The following is a 24,372-nucleotide window of genomic DNA, read 5'->3' on the forward strand; positions in this document are numbered from 1 at the left end:
CTTTAGCATTCATCAGTCAGGCACTCTCCACCACATCTATTTGGGAAGCGCAATACAGACATTTAGTTAAGAGATAAACACGGGGTGGCAGCATTTCTCCAGCACAAAAGATTTAAGAGAATGCTGGCCAAACAATGAAGTCCCTCTTGGGGGCCATACACAGTTAACCCTTGTATTTCAGGATTAAGTTCACCCTTGTTACCTACTGACAAACAAAACTTATCACAGAAGAACTTACAGCATCGCGATTTAAATAAAACTGTGATTAATCCACAGTTCTGTGCAAAACATGATTTGCCACTGTCTAAGAGAATACAGCACATGGGCACAGAATCATCTTGTCCTCAGTGTAGACGACACACACAGCAGTGCCCCTGACCTGGCAGGAGCAGAGGTGCCCTCTGGCTCCAGCAGGAGTAACGGGCACACCACAGTACCCAAACCTCAGAGCCAAGTATTGGCACAGGCAGGGATGTTCTGCACAGCCTTGCTGCACAGCTGGGGCACACACAGCCAGACAGGGCCCAGCTCTTTGGCCAGCAGCTGCTGACAGGGAACTGGTCCAAATTTTAATCTCATGCTATGCATTATTTTGCAGTTATTTCTCTGTGCTTTACTTTATTCCCAAATTACATCCAACACAGAAAGCCATGCAATAAACTTAATGTTTGCGAGCAAAAATTATGAAAGAATACTGTACAGCACCAACCTAAGAGTCACAAATAAAAATACTTATTCACTAAGGTTCTATTAATCACAAGGACTAAAGAGTGATCACACATGTATTAAAAGACAAGTTCATATCACAACTTCAAACTCTAATAAAATTCAATTATGTTGGCAAACTCAAATCCTGCAAGACTGTAACAGGCTGAGTTGAGATGAACCATTGCACTGCAACATAAAAAAAAAAACAACAAAAAAAACCCCAAAAACACAAAAAAACCCCCAAAAGAAAAAAACCCCACCAGATACAAAAAGAGACATCTTTACATAGAGGGTAGGAAAAAGCTTTTTATTCTATGATTATTGTTTCATAGGAGAGCACTTATGTTTCAAAAACACAGGTTATTGAAACACAACAATAAAAGCACATATACAGTGAAGGCGATTTAAATATTACTTATATGTTAACATCATCTACAAAAGAGGCCAAGATAGAGGTGTGTGATATTTAGCCTTCTCCCATCAAAGCAACCCCCAGCTGTATGCAATGCTACCTCCAGTAAGGAAATTGGACCCCAGAATTTCCCATTGTCTAATTAGAAGCAAGAGATCTGCTGATCCTTAGTCACAGTTGGGAAAATTGTCTTCACCTTTGCCCATCAAAGGTTTGAGGTTCAGCTATTGGTTTGAGTACCTGAGTCACACTTCATCTTTACCAAAAGAACCAACAGAGCAGCAGTTAAAAGTAAACTGTATTTTGTTGTCTTATGCTGATTAAAAAACAGACTCAGTCCATTATATCCTGGATAATGAAAGACACTGAGGGTTAAAAAAATCAATTTCCAAGAAAATATCCTTTTCTTCCTTTCCATTTAAAATCTAAAACTCCTTTTGTTGAATACAAAGCTGTCAAAATTGATTTTCAGAAGCATCCTCATCATTAGTGGAATCCTCTTCCTTTCTTGTTTTTAAAAGGTGACTACTAATGTCAAATCACAAGTTTTTTAGGCACTTCCCATGGGAATTCCTTTCTTCCAAAGTGACCATAACATGCAGTCTTCTGGTAAATGGGCTTTTTTAGATCCAAATCCCTGTATACATAATAAAAAGAAGATAAATGTTTTCATATTAAGTTACTTGATGATAACTACTGTTAAAATCCAGATGTTAATATCCATTTCACACCCTTAGTCAAGCAGGCATATTCTGGAAATGCAAGCATACTAGTGAACATGGCCAACGGGGACAATAATTCGACAACACAGCTTAAATATCAAGTTCTTTAGGGCTACACACCCTAAAGGTCTTATTATTGAGGATTATTAATTGTAGTATAAAACATGAAATAACTTTCAATTCCTTTTGTAACACGAAACATAACCTTTTTTCACAGCAAAGTACTTAAAATCCTTGGAATAGAGAAGCTTTTTTATTTGAATCCCATGTACTATAGAAGGTGAAACACTGACAGTATATGCTTCATATGAAACTTGAAAAATACATCTGTAATCTTAAAATATATGGCACATTGGTAGAACCACAAAAATTAACAACTGTGAAGACTGACAAAATGACAAAATGAGAGAAAGTCCTCTTGAACTGCATGGAACAACCCCCTGGTAGTTCAAGAGGCTGACTCTTACAGTGTAACAGCTAAAGGTTTTGCAATAAGTCATTTATGGGATGTGACCACCAAGATAATTTCCTTTACGTCTGTTTCTGTACCTGACAATGACTCCAGGCCGAAGATCAAAGTTTTTGTGTACAATGTCCAGCAGCTCTTTCTCTGTTTTTTGGGAAGTTCCATAAGTGAACAGGGAAATGGACAGTGGATGAGCAACCCCAATGGCATAAGAAACCTGTGTGAAAAAAGGTGTCAGAGTCAGCCAATGAAAAGAGCACCTCAGGGGGCAACAGGATGCTGCAGAATAAAGCATGAATTTGTGAATCTTTTCATGCAAACTAAGGCCTCTTCTTCACTTCTCATATTTGCACAATATGCATTTGTACAAAAAGAAAAAAGAGAAAACCTTGAAAATACTGAGGTCTCTGGATAACTTTCTTCCTCATTACGCAGTCACCCCATGCTCATTTCCATGACAGGAAGTGTCAGTGGGTTGAGAGCTCAATAAAAGTCCAGAAGACAGCCCATAAAACAAAAGCTAAATGAACAGTTCCAGCTTCAAGAAGTTGATAACTTAATAATGTTATTACGGTGGTTTTGAACCAAGCATGCTAAATCTTCCTTTCTTCAACCCCAAACCATCACCAAGACCACTTCTACTACAGTATCTGGAATGATGTATATTCAGTCTGAAAAGGAAAATCCTTTAGAGAAAAGCAAAACTCTTGGCCAAGCATACCTGAACCAGAACCCGGCGGCAGAGCCCAGCTTTCACAAGAGACTTGGCCACCCACCGGGCTGCATACGCAGCCGACCGGTCCACCTTCGTGTAGTCTTTGCCAGAAAAGGCCCCACCTCCGTGTGCTCCCCAGCCACCATAAGTATCCACTATGATCTTTCTCCCGGTAACACCAGCATCACCCTGAAGCAGAAAAGAATTTGCCCATTTTACAATCCATTCCATTCTATTGTAAGTCTCAAACAAGGCCATGCATTCCTTCAGAAGACAACAACAGTGTGTAACGTAGTTCACGACACAGGGATTGCTGTGGAGTAGCTGAAGGCATGAACTTGTCTCACCAAGCTACAATAGTGGCATAATTGTTTTTTAAAGCCAGATTCATGAGACAAGTCATTCATGAATTTGTTTGGTAATCAAGCAAACAGGTTTACACACAGATAGTTAAAGCCTGCACTGTCTGTTTTAAAAGTAAATATTCCTGACAACTTTAGTTTAGAAATTATATACTTATCATGTCCAAACTGACTACAGAATATTGCAAAAAAAACACATGCCTTATTGGAACCATTGAGAGATTGCACACTGTTTAAAAAATTAAAAACAAACAAACTAACAAACCAAACCAAACAAAAAAAACCCACACAACAAGAAAACAGGTTTTCATATCTTTTAGTCAAAATCTGAAGTTGCATGAATATTTAATAGTAGATGGGGGTGCTTTTATTTACCATCAAAAGGTATGTCAGTGGTACCTTATACAACATTATATGGACACTGGCACCCAGCACTTCCAGTGTAGTGTCAGAGACTGTCATACAAACAGGCACTAAACGCCACATTTCTGACCCCAAAATATTTATAGCATAATTTCAACTGTACACAACAGGTATGGAGTACTAGGCAGTAACAGGTAATTGAGAAGGCAGGATTACTTCTTTCTACGAAATTATAGATGAATATTCTAACATAGTAAATAAGGAAGTGTAGATAACATTCTAGCTGCCTACCCAGCTATTCTGAATGCTCCTCACAGGAACTTTATATTTTCATTTGATCTGGATTAGCTGATTGAGAGCTGACTAATTGTCTGAACCCTGCAATTTATCAAATCCTTAAGCTTTCTGGTGGGAATGGAAACGTGTTCAAATTTGAAATTCAGTCGTCACCTGTGCAAACAGGTTTGAAAATTTTTGTCTCGGAACATCATGTCACTAAAATTCAACTGCTGGAATGTTTGCACTGCAAACACAAGTGGAGAGTCAAAGTTTTTCTTAGGAAGACAGTGAACATATAAAGAAGAAAACCTTTGGCACTGTTTGTTTCATTCTGTTAGGAAAGCAGCAGGATACAAATCTAAATTTCAGATAGCTGAGCCAGTCTAAAGGATCCTGTCCTTAGGTTCTTCTGCTTGACTCGTCCTTAATTTTTGATGGCACAGACAGTTGCAAAGCAAATACCTTGTGTGCCATCACGACTTGACAGCAGAATTGAGAGGGAGAGAAATAAATGGACATGTGAAAGGGTGTTTCAAAGGTGCTGAAAAACATAAATGCATCTGTAAAGCATGTGGAAGCAAGCACCAGTGGGTTTTGCTGTTGGGAAAACAGTGACAGCAGCAAAAACTACTAATTTTGCCACAGCCAGAATTCAAGGCACCACTGAACTCAAAAACATAAGGTGAAAATCTCAAGTGAAATACATATGTCTTCCTTAGATGAACTGAGCTGTAGATTAAGACAGACTTCTATAACAAGCCTCGTTAAAAGTATAGCTGAGTAACACACTTCTGAAAAGTAACCAGAAAGTTCAAAACGTTAAGACAAGAAAAGAAATAGTGTTGTTTTTTTTTTCTGGTTGCTGCAATTTTATTGTAAATTGCACAAGTGATGATAGCAGTTGTAAGGTCATGGACACACAGGCTGATTGACCCACACTAAGTAAACTTAGTCCAGGTTTAAAAGGCTGTAAACAGACACTTTGACGTGCCTCTGTTTGTATGTGCAAACATATGCAATAGAGCTCCAGCACAAGAGTAGAAAGGGTATTCTTGGGTGGTTTATCATCAATGTAATTATATTACAATTTTAAATGGGTGCAATTCACTACACACATGAATGATTTACATTTTGGACGGGTGCAGTTCACTGCACACAGAAAAATTTTCATATATATAGCCCTCTTTTTATATGTAGCAATGATTGCTGCATTGGTTCATTTACTCCAAGCTACAGCCAAGTTTGACTCTCCAGTTGTCCATAGTCTAGGATGTCAATGATACACAAAATTACAGTGATACAACCAATTCAACTGCACAAACCCACTTTTTTTTTTAACAGGATCATTATTATAATGATTAATTTCAACATCTTCCTACCTATTACATGGCACTAATGTAAAAAAGGACACAGCACCTTGGAAATAATTTTGGCAAATTCCAGTAAGTAAATGAATTTGAACAACAAAGGAAAGCATCTACTTAGATTTATTGTAAAATTGAACATAATTTCAGGAAGGAGTTTTGAAATTTTGCTGTGGTAGTAATAAATCTCAAAAATGCTCATCCTACAAAGAGTGGAAGTTCTACTTGACTTCTGTGAGTGCAGGATCAAATTATAAATTCCAGCTCCTGCACTGTCTAAATAAATTAAAAGGAACATGTGTTTTCTCGGCAGAAGAAGCCTATTTGGGATGATTTTCAGGACAGATGAACACCTTTAGCCCCTACTGGTGTCAGGCAGAACAGCAAGATCCTTGCAGATCTGAAAATCAGGCTCACTATAAGACAAGTAAACCTCTTGTCCATCTCTCTGTAAAAAGCGCTTTCCATGAGAACGGACTGCATGTCTCAGTGACAGTCTTGAGAGTGTTTGAGGAAACTGAGCTGGGCTGTACATTCCACATGCAATGTAAGATTCAGCTCAACTTGCCTGTATAGTCACAACACATGTACAATATAACCATGTCTTCAAAGGTTAGTTTGACGTGAAACCCTGGGCCCTTCTCCCATATAAAACTGCAGGAAAAAACTTCCACTAAGCAGTTTTGTCCTTACACCCAAGGACAGACACACCAAAAAGCTGAGCATTTAAGACACACACACAGTGAAAGGCAAGCTCCTAAGAGCATCAAAACAACACAAGACAAACCTGAGGCCCTCCAATAACAAAACGTCCACTAGGCTGAAGGTGATAAATAGTTTTCTCATCCAAGTATTTTGCAGGGACAACATTTTGGATCACACGTTCCTTCAGGGTTCTGCGCATGCTCTCCAGCGAAATAGTTTCATCGTGCTGCACAGATATGACAATGGTGTGCACACGCACTGGGATGACTGCTCCGTTCTTCTGGATATACTGAACCGTGACCTGAATAGAACAGGGAGAAGGAGGAAGAAGCTGTTATTAAGTGTATTACTGGTAATCATCAAATGTCATGTACGCTATTCCAAAAGCAAAACTGTTGCAAAATGTCAATGCTGACATTATAGGGATCACTGTTCATATTGTTGTCAGAGTATGAGAAATAGAGTCTATTTTCTCACTTCATTTTTGCTATGCTAAGGAAAAAAACCCCAAATAAATAAACCTGAAAAAACCAAATGCAGTGTAGACAATCTGATTCTCTACAAAATTGTCCAAAACGTGTCTGTTGGTTGGGATTTTTATTCAACTCCCAGCCTCAGAAATTTAAGTTCTCAGTGCGTCTTGAAAATGTCAGCCCTAATCTCTAATTACAAATAACGCCTTTGGATGGATGTCCTCTCACTTTCAATGAGCAGAAGCCACTTAGGTCTGAAGGGTTAAATGTCTCTGCACTGGTAAGTGGTTAAGGGCTCTGATAGAAGTTAACCATTTTCCAACAGTCAAAGAGACATTTTCATAAGAAGTGGAAAAACTTTATCTGTTACTTGTAGGTTATCCGGATACTCTTAACACTTCTCTTTTTTTCCAGAAATATTAAATAGTTTTTAAGACAGCAATTGATGTGCTCTGTTTACAACTACCTGGACAATCCATAGCAGTACTTACCTGTGTCTTGGAGTCAGGTCTCAGCCAAGGAAGTTCTCCATTACGCCTCAGCTCTGCTAACCTGGCATTCAGTTTGTGCGCAAGAATAATTGTTAGAGGCATACATTCTTCTGTCTCATCAGTTGCATAACCAAACATTAAACCCTACAGGGGGAGAAAATATACTTCAATCACTGTTAAAGGCACCACAACCAAAGGCAATGAGATTTCATCTGAAACAAAGAGTAAACAGTACCCTCAGGTTAATTTACTAGTGTTTTACATTACAGTGCAAGAAGCCTAAACTCAGATCAGGCTCCAACATGTTAACAGTGTAATGAGAAACAAACCATGGACCTAGATTTTTCAACTGAAAGCCTGAAGGTTTACATGTTAAGCTGGAAACATGGATAACAATGGAGATGTTTCTGTGGAAAAAAACCCTAAAACAAAACAAAACCCAAACAGATTCTTCCACCAAAAAATAAAAATCTGCTGGAGAAAATGTTTCAGGACTATTCTGCCATAGGAAAGATGGTATGAGTAGCCTGAAAATGTTGCAGAGGCTTCTATGTATGAATACAGACATGCTTACACTGCAACCACATCTGAAACTGCAGTGGAATGGGATGCAAGCACTCCATGTAGGACATGCCACAGTTTAAGGCACCTGACTGAGATTTTTCAGTGCCATATGCTTCTAGTCACAGCTTCTACTGTTATTCACTCATTTTTCCTGCATCACATTATCATTTGTTAAATTGTTTTTCCTTATTCAGTGTATGTTGTGAGGGAGAAAAAATATATATACATAAAAGGCAGGAAGGAACTTTAATACAATAGGAATGGAGGCCATGAAAGTGCCAAAGAAAGTCAGATATCTTTTTGTCTTATGTAGTATTATGACCCCATGACAGTATAAAAGCATTTTAATTTAGTCTTCAAAAGATCTTCTGAACATTAGCTTAGTGATACATCCAGTTACAGTTTTCAACAGCATTGTTTTACACAATATATTACTTCTAATGATAACTACTGTAAATATTAAACTCACGCATACTGACATCAGTCAGATTATGGAGTTTTTATGTTAGACTCTCCCTCTTGTAAGCATACCATAATTATCCACAAGTGTTATTTAGCTCACAGAAATGCAATTTGGACTGCCTTAATTATGTGGAACACCTATTATAATAGTTGCCTCTGGGAAACAAATGAGAATTAAAAGTACTTTGGCATTCCTTGCACTAATGTCAATGACAGTTGAATTATCACCTAATTCTTTGTTGTGCAAAATCTCAAGAGCTCTATGAAAGTGAAAAGATTCTTTGTTTATTCCATCTTACATGACAAGTGTGGTTGCAAGATGAATGGTCTGATGTACCTAAAGCTACTCAACAAAAAACGTGAAATATGTAAGCAAAAAAACTTTTGCTACATTCTAAAGGGCACCTCCTCAGCTTCTACAAAGTGCATGGAGTAATAAAACAAACACCAGGCAAAAGTCTGCCCTCAAAGGCCTTCCAACTGTTTTAAAATATGAGGTTTATTCTGAGGTATCCCACGATAGAAGTGTGAAAATATTTTGACACAGAAAATAGGGAAGTAAAATGGGATAAACCTTTTCTATTAAAACATCTTTGATGCTTTAGATGTGATACTTTATGTACCTGATCTCCAGCACCAACATCCTCTTCATTCCTATGTAGATGAACACCTTGGGCAATATCAGGTGACTGTTGTTCCAGTGCCACTAAAACATTACAAGTCTTGTAGTCAAAGCCTATTTGGAAAAAAGAATAGCAATGAATTAGTTTTCTTCTGTCACAATAAAGGAAAATTATATGGAACCATATGACAAAACTTCTGTAGGATACCACATTACAGAACTCAAACCCTTCCCACTGTTTTTACTAAATTTTTGGAAATACCACACCTGAAACCTTTTTTAGGATAGGGTGGGGTATATAGGGCTGCCTTTATTCCTTGTTACTACTTATTTTCTCTTGAACTGGCTTCCTGTGCAGGACCAATTCAGATTATGAATTGTCATCTCAGAAAACTAGTCAAAAAGGTAAATCATGAGCTTCTCCCAAATAAATAGTAATAAACTCTCTACATAAATTCCTAGAAGCTGATGTTTTAGCAACTGAAGGCCCTGCTCTCGAACATGATATTTGTAATACATGTAATGTCTGTACCTAAATCTCTCATGAGACTTTGTGTGAACAACAGAGGAAAAAAAAAAACCAAACAGTTCAAGTCTCACAGCAAATCTGGAAGTGGGAATTTATATGACTTTCAAAGATCAAAATTAAAGTTTTAAAGAAAAGACATTGAAAGAAGATTGGGGCAAAAATTTCCATCTGTTCCTAAGTATATTTATAGTAACTTACTTCTCTCCAAATCCAACCTTTCCTAGAACTGTAGCTACTGACAGCTGCTGACCAAACTCATGTTCAGCCAGTACAACATATATACATGTCCATATGCATAAGATCCACTTGAATACCCTTCACTCACTTTTAAGTAGACTACATAGAGAAGAAAATTGTATTTTTGTTACAATTGTTTGGTTTAGGCTTTTTTTTTACTTCTAGAAATTGTTTTTTACTGGGTCACTGCATCTCCCCTCATAATTTTTGGCAGTTAGGATAAAAAAGAGATTTATGACCTACTAGATCTGCCAGTGTTTTCTGAAAGCACTGCTGTTACATGATAGTGGAGGCAACCTGCAGGTGTGCTGCTATAATATTCTCCCACCACAATCTCCCTGCAAATTCAACAGCAATTAAAGAACTGCAGCAAACTTCTTAACCAAAAGCTCTTAAAAGATACACTTCACTGTAACAGAATACTTGGAATATTTCTACTGTATCAACAGACACATGCGAACCATCAAGTGAAATGTATTTGATGGTACATAGAGCACTTTGTCTTTTTAATCATTTGCACATCACAGAACTGCTCTGCACTGCACCTTGCTCATTGTAGGAGTTATTCAGGACTAACAGAGCACCCTACGCACTGAGAACCAGCTCTATACCAGGAACTCTAGATGCTACCACAGCACAAAAATACAAAGATACAACAAAATGAACTAGGTTTATTCTCTCTCTTTTGCACTAAGACACATCAATCTGCTTGCCAAATGAAAAATCAAGAGTCAAGTTCTTGCAAGTTTGGAGGAGTGGTAAATTCTGTGGCTCAACTTGCAGTTAACTGTTCTGGCCTAATACCACAGCTCAAAGTATAGTCTGCCTTTTCACAACTCAGTTTTAACTAGTAAGTGGCAGTTTCTTACTTACCAGGATAAAGCCAGAAACTGTATCATGTAGCACCATGTAAGCACTTTTCACACAGCATATTCAGTTTTTATCAGGCTTACTAAAGCCCATGTATGGAACTGGTGACAAACCTGTTTTGCAGTTGCCTATTGCTTGCTTTTCCAGGATTTCAAGAGTTTTTCCACCAACCTTTAGCTGAATCATCATAGCCAATATGTCTAATAGCATCTCGGACAACTCGCTGATAATCCACAATAGCACGAGATGTGATCTCCCCACAGAGCAACACCATTCCCGTCTTACATACTGTCTCTGAAGAGAGAGATGAAAACAGTAGTACAATAGCGGAATAAGCCAGGCCACTAAGAGAAGTAACTACGTGATGATGGTGATTTTGAGAGATCTGTTTGGTGTCTACAGTGTGAATGCTTTCTACCCAAATTTTAAGCATTAGCTCCTTCTACAACAAATTCTTTTCATATTCACCATATGCCTGAAAGTAAGGAAAATACTAATATGTCATATTTACAAATAGGGAAGACAAAACACTGGGCATGATTCAGTGACATGCACCAATTTTACAGAAATGTAGCATTCAAAACCACTTAGTTTTAAACAGTCTAAGATGCATACTGAGGCTCAATAAAACTCATTAGTGATCAACCATTTTGAAAACTTGCCTCCAGGCCCAGAAGGAAGAATCTGAATATGGGCTTTAGTTGCATAATACAGGAACTGCAGTAATAACCTGAGATTAGATTCTACTTTCTAAGTAGAATTTGAAATATAAGCAGGAACTTGAACTGAAAAAATAGAACTTTATTAAATATAACAAATGAACTTTTCAATGAAACATTTAAATATCCTTCAAAAATCCACTCTAATCAGACCCAATCTGTTTGTCCCAGGGTGATTCAGTCCACACACAAAATCAATGGCCCTACTCTTCTACATCCTGCTTAGGCTTCAGTCTTTATAAAAAACTGTTTCTTCTCATCTTTCCTTCTCCTGAAGGCTGAAATTCTCATATCATTTTTTGAAAGTGAAATGAGCTAGCTCTTTGTAAACATCCTAAAAAAGGAATGGTGACTGCATGATGACTTAAAGCAAAGCAACAAACAACTTACCACAAGCAACTTTGGCATTGGGGTCCTGTCTGAGGTGGGCATCTAATACAGCATCGCTGATTTGATCACAGATTTTATCTGCAAGACACCAAAGCTGTGATTCAAAACCATAGCAATCAATACAAAACATGGACTTTTGCACTACTTTGAGTAGGTATTTCAGACAGGAATTCTTTTATTGCTTTTTACCAGTATATTCAGTCTAGCTAAACAGAGAGACACCTGAAACATCCTTCAAACAAACTCAGTAGAGAATCACTTACTGATCTAAACTAACAGACTGTAACTTTACCTGTATTTTTCTGCACTTAGGTGTGAAACAAGTATGTAATGCACAGAGGATGAGGTTTTCCTCCCAGCCTTTTCCTTGTCTAACCCCACAAGCCAACACAGCATGCACTCCACACCACTGGTTCTCTAACAGAACAGTGATGTTCCACCCCCAACTTCCATCATCCCAACAGAAAGCTAGAATATACCTGACCAACACTGTGGGTAAAGCCTGGGAAAGTGTTTAGATTAATACAGATAATGCAAAGCCCAGTCAAAAGCCTGTTTCAGGTTTGGATTTTCTCACTGCTTCCTACCATCCAGCAATGTCACCTCCCATAAATGCCTGCAACCCACCTAAGGCAGCAGAGGGAGTACACACAGAGAAGCAAGAAGGGGTTACCCACTGAAGTTTGCCTGAGGTAAATCTTTAGTTGCATGCCAAGTACAAAGGTTTCAAATCAGGTTTATCATAATAATCTTTTATCTTTTTCTTTCTGTCTTTTTTCATCTTTATAATAAATATTGAATCTTAATCAAATAATGTAGTTAATCTAATGAACACAAAAGGGCAGCACCCACAGCAATGCCTCCTACATGAAAATGGTAAATTTTCTCATATAATTTAAGTCTCGTTCTTTAAAAAAGTCTAGCATTGCATAATGTGTTTAGATTTTGCCATAAGGTGCTGTGTGGCAAAATAAACTAATCTCCTGCCTTGCCAGGTGCAACACAGTCTGTTGGAAAACAATGTTTTGTAAGAATCTGTCATTAGAGGGTTGTAACACATTTAACCTCTTATCAAAATAAATTCTCATTTATTTTCATGAAGAAGGTGTCCTTTTAGCTAATGTAATCATCTCCCATATTAACCACTTCAACACAAATGACAATTAGCAAACGCAGGCTGTGTTGGAACTTTCAGCCTTACAAGAACTGTACATGCATTACTAAATTTGGGGCAATCATTACCAAGCAGGAATCCGATACCATTCTTGAGATTTAATCAGATGTCCAACTAAATGCTGTTTAGCAAACCTGTAAACAAAGGCAAAGCTGGCAGGAGTGATTAAAATGTATCTCTACTTGCTCTCTTCAAAGTTTTCCTTTTTATAAGGAGATAGAGCCATTTTTTCAAGCATAAAAGCAAAAATTATTGATAAAAAATTAGCAATTTTGATTACTTTGGTGAGACAACAAAGCAACTGATGTTAGAATGGCCTTCTTAGTGCAGGTCTAATGGCCTGTAGTAAAGCCCTAGTGACTGGTACTGTTAAATAGTCTTCTTTTCACACCCAGATTTTCTATGCCATGAACAACCTTTATTCCTGTCTTTGCTCCACATCAGACATGTCATGTGGTACAAAGAACCTTATGTTGGTTTTGCATGCTGCGGTTGAAATAAATTTATGAACTATAATTTCCTTGAAACATCTCAAGAGACCACTAGCTAGAGTAGCCAGTGAAACCAGTAAGTGAAGATTTAACAGGATGTTTTCATGAGGTTGTTTCTTGGGGGGTTTTTTTGCATGAACTACATCATTAGTATCTACAGTATTTTATGGATATTGATAGACAGAAAAGCAGCTCTTTTGCTTCCTTCTCAGAGACAGCACAACAAACACTGATGAACAAAAAGTATAGTGAGAGTGCTACAGAACTACTCAGGTCTGGTGGTAGTGGTATTCCAAAGATGAAGTTAAGAAGCTGTGGGAACATTAAAGCCAGTTTGAGAAGGATGCCCTAAATCAGAAAAGTCTATCTTACAGGACTAAATCAATCAAACTCAACCTAGCTTTGAAAGGCTGAAGGAAAGACAACCTACCTGAGGAAGTCCCTATAGGCATTGGGATCATCATCTCTACAAACCTAAAAATATTATGCTGAGAGAAAGGTTTTTTCTGATGGGAAATAATGGAACTACAGTTGAAAAATGAAAATTAAAAAGAGACAGATTCCAAAAGCAAATTCATAAAAGGATAAAAGCAACAGCACTATTCATCTAGAAGCACTCAGGTTTCCCTGTTCCTTCAAATCTCTACATGAAAATTGGATATAATTTTAAAAGGTATGAATGAAATTCAACTATTATTTACTAGCTTATCTGAAGAATTCTTGCATGAAATAGTATTACCTGTGTATGAAGGTCAGACCAGATTACATATTGGAGGTCACTTCTGATCTTTAAAATCTATGTAAAAATCCAGTCAATGAAAACTATAGATGACAGTAATTTAATCTACTATGCTGAGAACATACCTTTAGATTAAAATAGTCTGAGACGAATCAGTTTGATAATTCATGACATATGTAATTGTTGGTGCAATCACCAGCAGTTCTAACACAACTAGATCTCCAAATAGAGATATAGATACACCCATCAAGACTGTAAAAAGAAATCTAGATAGATGATTGACTGTTTAACACATTAAATTTAAAGGCATGTCTATTAGCAAACGTCTCGGGTGTAAAATAAAACCAGACATCCTATTTTTAGCAATGCTTAGCAGGCTTTGTGCACCCTTCATTCTGTTATTCAAATTTCTCATTTCAGCCATCTAATTTATCTTATTAGCTCCTAAATATGAGAGGATATGCTTCCATTATTTCCTTCTCTTTTTTTTCCCCCCTTTCATTTTGGAAACAGGGAAAGCATAATGGACCACCTCTGGTAAGACATTATTATCTTTAAAAAATTATTATAGGGGTCAGAATTCAATTAATGCATACTTTCAAGTAGTGAATTACTATCCAATAGATAAATATTGCAAAAGGGATGTCTTAGATGAAGATTTCTTGACTGAGCAGTAAAGTATTAGATAACCATGAGTTCTTTTCGTGAAATCCAGTCGTCTCACAGACCCAGCCTTGTCCCAGAGAGGCCATGAAGCAACTCTTGCTAACTATAAAATGAGTCCAGACAGGCTGATGATAAACTCTACTGAAAAGCCCAGTTGTCATATTATGAAGTAAAGGAGGTGTACAACAACAAAAGTGATACCCAATAAACAGAAGGAGCTTCACAGTTTTCCACATAGTTAGACAAAAGTTTGCTGTGTGAATCTAGAGTATTTAAGAACCCAACATAAGTTCTCAGGACTTTCCCAGGAATTCAATTTCACAGGTTCACCACACAGAGAAAAAACTATGAACACAAATAAAACCTGAAAATTTATTTCAAAAAATCTCCACTTTTTTAAGTACAAGAAACAGGTATGACCACAATTCTGATTTTTATGGTGTAGCAAACGCTGAATATTTGAAATGGCAAGGTTGATTTTCTTCAAAACCTATGCTAATCAAAATAAAATTCAGTCTTTTTAATTATATTTTATTTACATCAACAGAAAAAAATAATTTTAAACCAGAATGTGAAATTTTATATTCAAAATACAACAAACAGAAATTCTCAGTTTTCTGGTAAAAAAAAAAAAGAAAGAGTGAAGAAATGCAGATACTTATCATGATCATTTCATCAAAATATAAGCTTTCTACCAAAAACATTTCACTAGAAAGACTTCAAATAGCTGTATTATGCTGTACATTTTTCCTGTTTAAAAGACTCTTGAGGAGTGTTAGTTGATAACTGCTGTGATGCTGCACTATTAACACTGTTTAAATGTCTTGTACATCTGTTCTCCTTGTTCAATGCACAGTTAACTGAAGTATTATGTGTATCATTAAGTATATATAATCTTAGACATGCAAGCATCAACTTGCTGGAAAGATACACATTTCTGGTTGGTTTTTTTTTTCCTTTTGTGACTTTTTTTTCCCTGTGAACATTTAGCAGATAAACACATGCTTTGAATATGGTCAGAAATCTGAGGGTGCTTTTAGTAAATGTTTTGTCTTGTGTTTTTTAAGAGATTCCTTAATGCTCTCTGGAAAACAGAATGACATTGAGTTTGCAGAAAATTCCACCTGAAGCCATACCAGATAGGGGATGGGATTATTCCTAAGTGGTCTGACATCTGTAAGACATTGTGGGGCAGAGAAACACATGATGTCTTGCAAAGCACCATGAAATCATTGTGCAGCAGAGACATGACAGGACTAGGCTCAATAGAGCTGTGGCATAAACCAGCTACCTAAAAAAAGAATCCTTCTTTTGCCCATGATATCATCTCCGTGCTTTTGTTGTTCTATTGAATTGAAGAAGACATGTGTAAGCCTTTAGGGAATTTAGAATTTACCCCACCAAATGATGAAACAATTAAAGATCTGAAAGGGATTCCCAAATGTTATACCCAAGTGATTTTGAAGAATCTGGACTGAGAAGATGGGATAAAGAGTCTTCTATCATGTCTTTGGGAAGCATAGGTAATACCTATATGTTAATTACTGCCAGCTATTACTTGCTTCTGTGGAATTTGGGCTTCACCCAGCTCTAGGCATTGCACAGGTGTAAGGCCGTCCTCTGTATAAAACAAATAAGCATGCAATTTCTCCTGCTTTGTGTATTAAGAAGGAGGTTTCCATTAAAGCATGCAGTCCTCAGCTAATACAATCAGTACAATTTAAATTTCCACCAGACAAAGATCTGGTTCAGGATCTTTACTTCACATAATGCCCTCTAGCAAAATTATACTATCACATACGGAAGAGAAATAATCAAGAACACACAAATTATCCATTTTGTACAAACAGGGGAAATCAAAATTCACAATAAAATTCTATTGCTACAGATAACGCCAGAAGCCCAACTACAGCCTTAGGCATTGGGGCCCATTTTAAGAAATAGCCAAGATTTCCCTGGATGATAAAACCCTAGTGGCCTGTCTACACCTCTCGTGCAAAACCACAGCAAAGGAAAAGAGGGTTGGCCAGGATGTAAGTGAGATCAATTTGCTGTCAGAAACGAAGAGCTACAGCTGAGACAATTAAGATCCATTGCTGGACTGTGTTCTGGAACAAGAATTTGCTGGGCCACCCAGAATTACTGACGGCCAATCTGTCCTCTTTTGATCTAGAAAAAACTGCATCCTCCCTTTACCACAGGGTTTGGGGTTTTATTACCCTACATGGAGATCTAGGCTGTTTAAGAAAGTACAAGCATCACAGTCTTGAAAACATCTGAGTAAATTTTCATTTTCTACTCACTGTGCAGTGAACCTCCGAGGTTGCCTCTTCCCATCTCAGAGTTCCCAGAGACCCACCAACCTCTGCAGGTGAGAGGCTGTACACACATCTGACAAGTGGTAACAGTGTTTCTCTAGGGGCTACTCAGTATTTAACACAGGAGAAAAATAATGTTTATGGGGCTTAGAAGAAAGCAACTAAGTGCCAATAGAGAGTTTGGAAATTAAGAAGGGAATGTCCAGTAGAACTAAAAAATAGGCCAAATCCTAAAACAAGAAACAAGGTAAAAAGAAAACTAGTAAAGGAAAGAAATCAAGGGACAAAGCTAAACCTGAGGACTCAGTTGATCTCTTTGTGCTCTGAGACTTCCTTATTATTGCCCCAAGGGGATTGAAAATAATAACTAGAGTAGCATAAATTATAACCTGTCATCTTTGGAAACATCATCATCCATTTAAAATTACTATATTGTATAATGTTATTTTTTCTATGAAACTACATAATGCTACAGATACTGGATGTAATTGCACATAAATTCAAGAAGAAACCTACATCCCATGAACAGAATGTGGCTATCATTTTTTGATTGTGTTACATCAGAAAGAACCCCAACTGGTTTAACCTGATGTAGCTGCCTCCACATTGATGGAGATGTACTCAGTTGCATCAGCCATTGATTTGATCTGCTGCAACAAGTTAATATTATAGAACAGTATCAGAACTACAGACACAAAGTTCTCATTGTCAACCTTTTTATCATCTGCTGTCTTTCCACCCATTTATAAGTTACTCACATAACATGAATATAGACATGAAAAAGCCCTACTATAGCAAAAAGTATAGGCCACCAAATCAGCTTCTAAAACAAATACACTTTTCAGGACATCAAATAGCCTATTGTCCCCTGGCCTCACTTGAGGGAACAGTTGCTGTTGACATAAGGTACATGTTTATGGTGGATGAATATTTGTTTTCAATAAACTTGAACTAATCTCTGCTGACCATACATAAAGTTTAGCAAATAACTGTCCACTATTTGCTTAAGCAATTCCATATATTGCATCAGATGATGGAAAGGGGCGGGAAGTGGTGTGGTTGAAAATCAGTAATTTTGCCCTGTACAGCTGCTGGTACCACTAAAAAAAGGCTTTGAAATAGGCTGCTTAGGGATATTGCTGTCATGGGTGACAGTTTTAGAGCATTGCATATGTGCAGGACAGTTTCACAGGGTCCATAAAGATATGGAACTTGAGAAGCAAGCTATGCATTCTTATCCATATGTGAAACTTGAGTCTGTCAGAGATACAGTAGTGTCTCCACAGGAATACTGAAAGAAATTCATATGAAAATGAAGGAGCAACAACCATAAACCTCACTGCCCTCCTCAGTTTAACACACACCCTGCAAAAGCACGTAAACTTTGGAAGCACCCTAGTTATAGCAATTCTATAGTATGTATGGACAAAGTGCACTGAGTAGCAATTAAGTAAAAAGAGCTCTGTTACAAATATCTTCTATAGTAAGATTAACAGCAGATGTATTCTTCCTCAGGCTTTGAAATAATTAAATATTATTCTTTTACACTTTTACCAGAGCTGATTTCTTACCTGGATGTCCTTCTCCCACCGACTCTGATGTGAACATGAAAGCCCCTTCATCATCCAGTGTGTAATCACATAAACCATCCACTGGCCCATTCATGGTTGTGATGCTTTTCCTTATGGATTATTATAAACTGGTTGAAGAGTTCTACCTTTATTCCCTTCTCTTTAAGAAGGTTCTTTATCAGGAGGACTATAGCTGTTTCACTTGTTACCTCTCTCACTAACTTGAATGTCAGTGTGTGCAAGCAGCATGTGCCTGCATCTGTGCATGCACACAAGGAGAATGCATGTGCCTGAAGTCTGTATCCCTACCTAGCCTGATCTGTCAGTCCCTGAGCTGCTCCTATATATGGAAAAGTGAAAGTGCCTAGATAATCATGTGAGGAAAATGGAAGAGCCCATTTCTTGGCAGGGGAGTTAGTTAACTTTAGGATATTTCACTAATTAACTCAGTTCTTGGAACCATTCTGGATTCAACCTGTGCAAGATTGGTTATCTTAGCAACTCAGCTGAGCAGGGAGTAATGCAGGAGTACAAGTGACAGCTCAGGTCAGCTGCTTCTTCACTTTGCCTCTCCCTAATTCTGGGATCTATGTTGTGCTTCCAGCTGTGTGTTTGGGTTTTACAGGGATAGATACAAAATCTGTAAATACATGTCTTTCCTAACAAAAGACTGGAAGAAGTTTGCTCTGCATCATGTATTTTGCTTTTACTTTTCCACTGCTAGAAAAGTAGAATTCTTTCTTTTTTTTTTTCATTCATTCTTTGAGAGACGAAACATCTGATAAGATCTAGCGTGACGGCTGCTTCTCATTTACACAGACCTCTCTCCTCAGCCTTGGCTTTTCCCCTGTCCTGTCTTCTATTAATTCAGATCCATTTTGATTATATATTTGTATCACATTCTCATGTTATATTCCATTACCCTTAGAAATACAGTAACTACCACATCTGAGTATTCAGTGGTCAGTTCTGCTATGGAAAATTACTAGTCAGATAGCTCGTGTCTGGAATATGCTGATGGCATGCCAGGTATGAAGACAGATGGCATTTTGTGGGTATTTGTGTCTTTATGTTACTTTATAACAAACAAGTAAACATACCCATGAGGCAGATCCACAAAACTCTCAGCACTACTTAATTCCTTTAGAGAAACCATTATCATCTCAACTTCAGACCAAAACATAGGTCTACCAAAATCAAACTTCTCTTTACTTCTGTGAACACTGAATCATACTCTCTGAATCACTCAAACTGTACTTGGTACTTGGATTGGAATGAAATACTGTGTGTTCCACAGTCCTTGCCATTTTAACAGCAATGAAACCTTTACCACTCATCAGTTTAAAAACTGACTTAGTTTACTTCAAACGCTTGATTATTTTAGAAGATCCCTTTATGTGGTTCCTTGGGTTCAAATTTCAGCATTGCTACATAGTTATGTAAGAATTCATTAGAATTTTCACTTTCTGCCTACATTCATGAAAACAGTAACCAACGCCTGTGAATGTTCACCAATTATCTGCCGGGGCATTGGTCCCTCTCTAACTATCAAAGATCATTCATTTCAAATACTTTTTCTTGGTTTTCTGTGGTAGATAATTCCTCTCCTGGAACGATGAGCTCTGGTTGCATTTAAACAAATGCGCAATCTGCACATCAGATACACAATATGAGGCACAGCTTTCCCTTGAGTAAACTGTCATCACCTCACTGACATGAAGCTACTATCCTAGCCTGAATAAATTATGCATTAACACAGAAAAAATAACTAACTACATTAACTCTAGTTAATGGGTAACATTTAAAGATGATATTACCTTGTGAAGTGATAAGCATTCATTCTTAATTGCAAATGTTTTTCTTTTCTTATGGAAGTACCAAAAAACTCAATGGGAATGGATAAAACAACTCTAACAAAAATATTTTTGTACATGTTAAGAGTTTACTAGTTCTACAATCAAACATCCAGTAAAGTCAGACAAGATGAAATATTGTCAGTCAGAGTTCTACTCTTGCTCCTGGTTTTGCTCTTTCTTGGTTTTCAATGCCACTTATGGAGAGAAATTGTAGTTTTGGAATCAATATTCATATTTTTAAGGCAACACTCAAGCAGAATGTAGAAGCAGGCCTCTCTTACCACGTATAAAAACCCCCTGCAAGCTCCTAAAATGCTGAAGAGCACAAATAATTTGACACATATGAGGAATGAGTTTCCAGGACCATTGTTTGATTTGCTTTTACAGTTCCTCTTTTTGGACTCACTTCTGTCTAGTTAAATGCATTGATCACTCTTCACTGAGGCATCCTCTCTGGTAATAGTATTCTAGAATTGTTGCACAGCTGCATTTCACATTAACTTGTGTGAAACCTCCTGTTTGAACTTCTTCCAGTTGTGGTTTTACTATCAAGAGTAACACATTTGCTTTATGGCCATTAAGCCCCTCAGCATGTTCTCTTCCAGGACATCTAAGACCAATGCTAAAGCACTATAGGGTTAGGTAATGTTTAATTTGGCTTCTCTTCCCAGACAATTTGATGCTTTAAATATTTGTAAAAAGGTAAGATAGTGCTCTACCATCATGTCTCTTTGGCACAGCACTTATCTATCAAAAAGAAAAAAAAACAATGATAAAAGAATGATTGATGTCAGTGTTTTTCCCTATTCCATTTTATTGATAGTGACTAACCACTCAATGCAAGTGTCCTCCAAATTTTCTAGAAACTTTCTTGCCATACTCAACAGCTTTGTAGGGTGAGCCCCAACAAAGTTTCTCTGTAAACCTCTTTAAAGTTTATATATTGCCCATTGCATCGTATTATCTTTTGACCACATTCTATGACCTTTACTCAGAAGATACATAATTGCAAAATCTTCCCTAGCAATATGACTCCTGTGCTTTGAAATAAGGCTAAAGATGGTAAAATGGTGATGTAAAAACAGCACTGCCCTTCTATATTGCTCTATATTGACTATAATGTCAATTGCAACTGGAATAGCAATGTTAATTTTTCTGTTAACTGTGTCTTCTTATTTGACACCATCCCATGGTTCTACTTTTACTCAGATCAGTTCTGCAAAATGACCGCTCTTCTAGTTCATACAACAAATACTTGACAGAAGGCATGGATTTACTGCAGTCCTGAGAAAGCCCTAAAAGTAAAGACTTATCTGACAGAAGAATTTTATGAATGATTGCTATTGATGCTGCTGATTGTCTAGACAAATATGACTGATAAATTTTCTTGACCATAGACCTTATGACATTCTCATCAGATGATTTTACTTGCTTATTTTCTCCCTTTCTACCCTTATTTGCTTTTCTCCCTTTTCCTCATTTTGTCTTGCTTATATCCATTTGGTTAAAACACATTTCCCTTTCTTATTGTTTTTTTTTCCTTTTACTTATGGCTTTCCATCTCCTTGCCTGTACTACTGATGTCCCATTTAGGTTATAAAACACTGAAAATGGAGCCTACATGGATGAGTTGTAACTGCAGAAATGAGAAAACAAGTCTGAGCTAATAGACTACAGGTAAAACACTACCACAGCAGAAGGGGAAAGAAGAAAGTAGATATCTCTAAGACGTGGTTATCCTCACCTCAGCAGCAGAAGAATTGTGTTTTCTCTGAAAGAAGTACAGGTTTAGACCCCTTCATTCATAATGTTTGGCCACTGGTAACTTTCAAGTGGCTTCTTTTAAGTGAGGAGTAAGTTGTATGAAGAACTCGGAAGAAATTCTACATTAGGAGACTCAGTCATGGGAAAACAATTTTTTAAGCTGTGTAATTTGTCTCTCTCATCACAGCTTTCAAATGCTGATGACAATGACCTGATCTGCAGAGAGCATACACGTCACAGTAACCTAAAATTACAATTTCACCATTGTTAAACATTCTTAAGTTTAGCAATATACAAAAAAACCTTCATGTGTACAAATAACATCAGTAAGTGTTTTCCTAAATAATTCTGTTTTGTGTTCTCACCTTTATCCTCAGATAAGACATTATTTTGCCAAAGTTGACTGTTTAACAGTCTAGCAACTTAAGTTTCTTATAACACTATTCTAGTCTCACTTAATGAAAGGAATTTACTCTTAATTAATACCTGTAGAAACAAAGCAATTTTGCAGGTGTTAACAAATCAACTTTAATACTAGTTTCATTTGTGCTGTTTACTATTAGTAGTTTGTATAATACAAATTATATGTTCTCAAGGAGTCACTGTAGTCTATCTTTTTTCCTATTGGAAATAAGCAATAAATTATGCAAGTCTCATGGGAATGTCTTTGAGGGCTTTTTGCTTTGTTTGTGAAAAGCCCTGACCTAGCTTTTACATTTTTGTTTGGGGGAGGTAGATGTTTGGGTTTTAAAGTTAATATAAGGAAGATCGGTTAAGTTGTGTTTATTTTCTTTGCATAAAGAATGACAAGCCTGGTCAGACCGACAGAGTTTGAACATCGGGAACTCAAGACCCACTTCCCACCTGCTTCAAAGCTCTCACTTCTATCTATTATTACCTGAGAGAGGCTCAAGGCCTCTCAGATGTGCAGGTGTAGAATTTCACTGGCCCATAAACATTCAGGGTAAAGTAAATACTGTGTAGCATAAAAAAAGAGTTGTGATTGTAGAAGGAAAGAAGGTAGTATGTGCCCTGAGATGGGTGTTTATCACCAGCACTTATTCTTTCATATCACCTTCCACTTCTTTGGGATGGGAGTATGAGACCTCCTGCAACCCCTGCACATGACCATAAGCAATTCAGCTCTTTCATTTTGAAGAGGTTTTATGACTTTTAAAATGAATACTAATTCCAGTGAAAGTAATTTCTTGGTGTGCATTCTATGTAACTCATTCCAGTTACTTCAGCTTCAGAGAGTTCCCCTACTGTATCTCCCATCTGCCTTTTCCTTCACTCCCTAAGTCCTCCCAGGTTCTCCCATTACTAATATCATAGACAATAATTACTTTTGCTTCTCTCCCAGGTGCTTGCACTTTTTGCATCTCTTTGACCTCAAATTCTCTATTCTAACACATCACTGAATCACAAAATGAGGCTGGACAGTCTCTGGTCCAACTCTCTGCTCAAAGCAGGACCGTCTTGAACAGGTTGCTCATGACCATGTCATGAAGTAACATCTCCCAGGGTTTTATGCATGAATGGCAATCATTAAAGAATACACTGGGGGCTAAATTCCATTTTCATTAAAATCGGCTGTACCTTGGTATTAATTTCACTGGGTGTATTTGTTCCTCAAAACTGGAATATTAAGGGGAAGTGAATACAACAATTTTCTGTTTTCTTCACTTAAGACTTCCAGCTGTTCACATCTCTACCTTGAGGTAATGATAAATTAAAAAGTCTCTGTTTTCTAATCAGTCTTCATAAATAAGCAGTGTTGTACCAGAAATGGTGTAAAAATAGCAAGACTAGTTAAAATTTAGTTTTACATTCACTGAGTGGTTTCTGTTGCTTCATTTAAACAGCATTAAATCATACTGGTATATAATTAGTTCTGCCCTTAGACTTTGGCAGTTTTCATGTTTAAGTTATAAGCTCTACAGCAATGCCCAACCATTTGTTTGTGTTACATACTTACGTGAAGACCTGTAACAACAGATTCACAAATTCTGTGTCATTCATAACTGATGAGGGTAGAAGAAAAAAAATAGAACCCTGTTCTACATTCACCTTACATAGCTAGGAGTTTTTTAGTTTGCAAATGGAACAGTGTACAATCTACAGATTTTGCTTATAAGCTATTATAGTAAATTTGTTAAGTGAATTAACCCATGCATTGTTAAAGATATGCCTCAGACAGGTATGGAAGAGTTTTCAATTAGAAATGATCTCCGTTTAAGCCTACAAAAAGCCATCTATATATTTTCACTGAATGTTTTTCCTAGTTGCTATGGTCAGTTGTTTGGCTAGAGAAGGCTTGTCATCTGACACGTAACAAAG

The 24,372-nt window shown here is 37.2% G+C and overlaps 1 protein-coding gene across 2 annotated transcripts; it reads right to left on the reverse strand.

The window, feature by feature from the left end:
- Nucleotides 1-994: 994 nt before the first annotated feature.
- MAT1A (methionine adenosyltransferase 1A) lies at nt 995-18,743 on the reverse strand. 2 transcript variants are annotated; one of them, XM_071563252.1, is made up of 9 exons: nt 18,413-18,743; nt 11,454-11,531; nt 10,516-10,638; nt 8,710-8,822; nt 7,061-7,204; nt 6,179-6,397; nt 3,030-3,212; nt 2,392-2,525; nt 995-1,757 (listed from the first exon to the last, which is right to left on the reverse strand). In XM_071563252.1, exons 1-9 carry the CDS (start codon nt 18,504-18,506, stop codon nt 1,655-1,657), a joined length of 1,191 nt encoding a protein of 396 aa, XP_071419353.1. In that variant the 5' UTR covers nt 18,507-18,743; the 3' UTR covers nt 995-1,654. The 2 variants fall into 2 exon arrangements, with proteins under 2 accessions (XP_071419353.1, XP_071419354.1); XM_071563253.1 differs by lacking the exon at nt 18,413-18,743 and adding an exon at nt 16,827-16,875.
- Between the last annotated feature and the right edge of the window lie 5,629 nt (nt 18,744-24,372).

This window comes from Pithys albifrons, chromosome 9 (assembly GCF_047495875.1).
Source record: "Pithys albifrons albifrons isolate INPA30051 chromosome 9, PitAlb_v1, whole genome shotgun sequence".
NCBI classification, from domain to species: Eukaryota; Metazoa; Chordata; class Aves; order Passeriformes; family Thamnophilidae; genus Pithys; species Pithys albifrons.